Source organism: Arachis ipaensis, chromosome B5 (genome assembly GCF_059453495.1).
Source record: "Arachis ipaensis isolate K30076 ecotype BB chromosome B5, ASM5945349v1, whole genome shotgun sequence".
NCBI lineage: Eukaryota > Viridiplantae > Streptophyta > Magnoliopsida > Fabales > Fabaceae > Arachis > Arachis ipaensis.
The window spans coordinates 137,705,246-137,708,003 of NC_142440.1; the positions used below are offsets into that span (position 1 = coordinate 137,705,246).

A 2,758-nucleotide genomic window follows, 5' to 3' on the forward strand; every position below is an offset into this window, starting at 1 on the left:
TAGCTCAAATTAATTATAGTTAAAAAAATATTGGACAGAAAATACAGTATTATACATATTATTGATTTTTTTTTAGTTCATGGAATTGACTTTCATTATTATGTAACACAAGGTTTGATTCTTGAATACGATGCTATTCAATAATATAGAAAACTAGAATTGATATCGAGTTTCGATATATAGAACAAAATAAATTTAATAACAAGTTGAAGACCAAAAACACATTCTCTTGTTTTTTAATTTCCCTCTTTTCTAAAAGTTAAATGATAGACAATTTGTAAAGGATATCTACTAATTGCATTGTAATTCTAATTAATTGATTTAATAAGAGTATGTAAGACACTTGAATTGATGATAACGACAAATCAGGACATGTTATTTGGCATTGGATCGAAGAATGGAAGAAAGGACCGAAACGACAAACATGGAGACGAATGCAACAGAGAGAACGGAAGAAGCGATAATGGCACGATTGTAGAACTTGTCGTTTGTGGTTCTCGTTGGGTCTTTCTTTGGAACACCCGCAGCGTCGAATATGTCGTCGAAGAAATCTTTGAACTCTATTGACACTGCGAAACCAACGGCAACCCCTGTTGCCACAACCACACTAATAACCTGTAATTTTTTTTAAATCATTTCAATAATAAATTAGTAAATTGCATGCATTTTTTTAATAAATAAATTTTTTTATGAATTATATGTAATAAAAATTATTTAATAAATTATGAATCATCAATAATAATAATAATAATAATAATAATAATAATAATAATAATAATAATAATAATAATAATAATACATGTAGCATAGTTGAATTTTATTAAGTTTAGCTGAAAAAACATAGTTTTCTTAAGATAATTCAAAAGGATTTAACAAAAAAAAAATGTTTATATATATATAGATATATATATTACCCAATAATAATACGAGTCAATAGTAAATATGAAATTAAAAGTGGTGTCATATAATTATTTCTCACTATGAATATCTAATAATAAACACGAATAATTTAATTTAGATTGTGTTATCCCTACATAGGATCGGATATGTGGAGGGAGAAAATTTCTCTCATGGTAATGATAGAAGAAACTTTTAAGGTTAAACAAATTTTATTAAAAATTTATTTTTTACATATTATTATTATTATCAATACAAGTTATTGTACATACAATAGAATTTAATAATTTGACTTTTTTTTACATATAAATGTTTTACACAAATACTTAATTATCTATTTTAGTTTAACTTTTATCATTATCATTCATTATCTTAAAAATTGTAACAAATATATATATATATATTGTAAAATTTTTCATTATACAAAAAAAGTCTATCAAATATAGTGACTCACGTATAATTATTTTTGCGTGAAGTTGTTAGTTGAGAACTGTTAAATAATAATTTAGTCAAATATATCAAATTATTTAACGCACGATTGTCAACTAATAATTTTACATAAAAATAAATGCATGTAAATTTTTTGCATCAAATATAATTTAATTTCCATAACTAAAAGATGATTAATAATTAAATATATAGGATTGGATCGGACCTTGTCTGCGAAGAAGTCAAACTCTTTCAATAGTTCACCGGAGATGGCTCTCTTCTGCTTTACAGCATAGTGTATGGCAAATGGTAGTTGCACTATACAATATACTGCAGCAATTACTGCAACCGCCAGCACATATCTGCACATAATTTTGGTCATTTTAAATTTATTTAATTATGTGATAATAAATGTTTAACATGAATAATTGATTAAAAGGAGTTATTAGAGACTTTATAATAAACTACTAGTAAACTGAAGACACAAAATTCATGAAATAATTGATTATTGTTTCCATACCTGAATGAATGGATATCTTGGAACTTCAACTTAGAGCCATCAAAAAATTTGACATTGTTAGTGGCAATTACAATCACAGTTGCTACTGAGGCCGCAAGAGTAAGTATCCTCAGCCCAAGCATAACTGAACTGGCCGCAGATCTTGTCACCATTTTCACTTCCCAGACAACACTACTTTTCCTCTCTCTATATTTCTTACAATTTTTGTGTATTAAAAGGATACACACCCTTTATATATATATACTACTTTAGGCGAATGAACAAATTAATTAATAGAGTTAAAGACCACATTAACTTGTTTGTTTCTTGCTTGTCCTCCATGCATTGATCGTTAGCTTCTATGTCATTCTGTTTTCGATCCAACAAAATCTTAGGAGGCATCACAAGCTGTGCGTCCACAATAATATATATAATGTTGTTCACATTGGACAATGCCAATTGAACACACCACTCTATCATACGCCATCTTGCAAAGTACTCGTTAATTAACGCGTAAACTATTAAAATAGCATTCAAAAATTAATATCGTGGACAAAAATTAAATAATTTAAAAGATACTAAAGACAAAATATTTAATTTTTTTAAAAATTTAACAACGTGACAAAAAAAGCTGCTATTATATATATATTCTCAAAGTTTTTTTAGAAATTAAATTTTGATATTATTTTTTAAATATAATTAGAAAAATATGACCTTTTTATTTTTAAAATTTGGTTTTATTATATATACTAAGTGGATGCTTTTTCATTATGTGTATCTGCACATGCAGTGGTTTTTATTTTTTGAGTAATTACGGCGAATATACCAAAAAGCATTTTCAAAAAAATTTATTATTCAACAAATTTTTATAATTTTATCGAATTTTTAATTAAGTTCGTATACTTTTCTTTTCTTTTAAATTGAGCCGCGATA

At 26.0% G+C, this 2,758-nt stretch overlaps 1 protein-coding gene across 1 annotated transcript; it reads right to left on the minus strand.

The window, feature by feature from the left end:
- Positions 1-375: 375 nt before the first annotated feature.
- On the minus strand, positions 376-1,998 carry LOC107642069 (CASP-like protein 4D1). Its single transcript, XM_016345389.3, has 3 exons — positions 1,847-1,998; positions 1,553-1,688; positions 376-615 (listed from the first exon to the last, which is right to left on the minus strand). Exons 1-3 carry the CDS (start codon positions 1,996-1,998, stop codon positions 376-378), a joined length of 528 nt encoding a protein of 175 aa, XP_016200875.1.
- Positions 1,999-2,758: the final 760 nt, after the last annotated feature.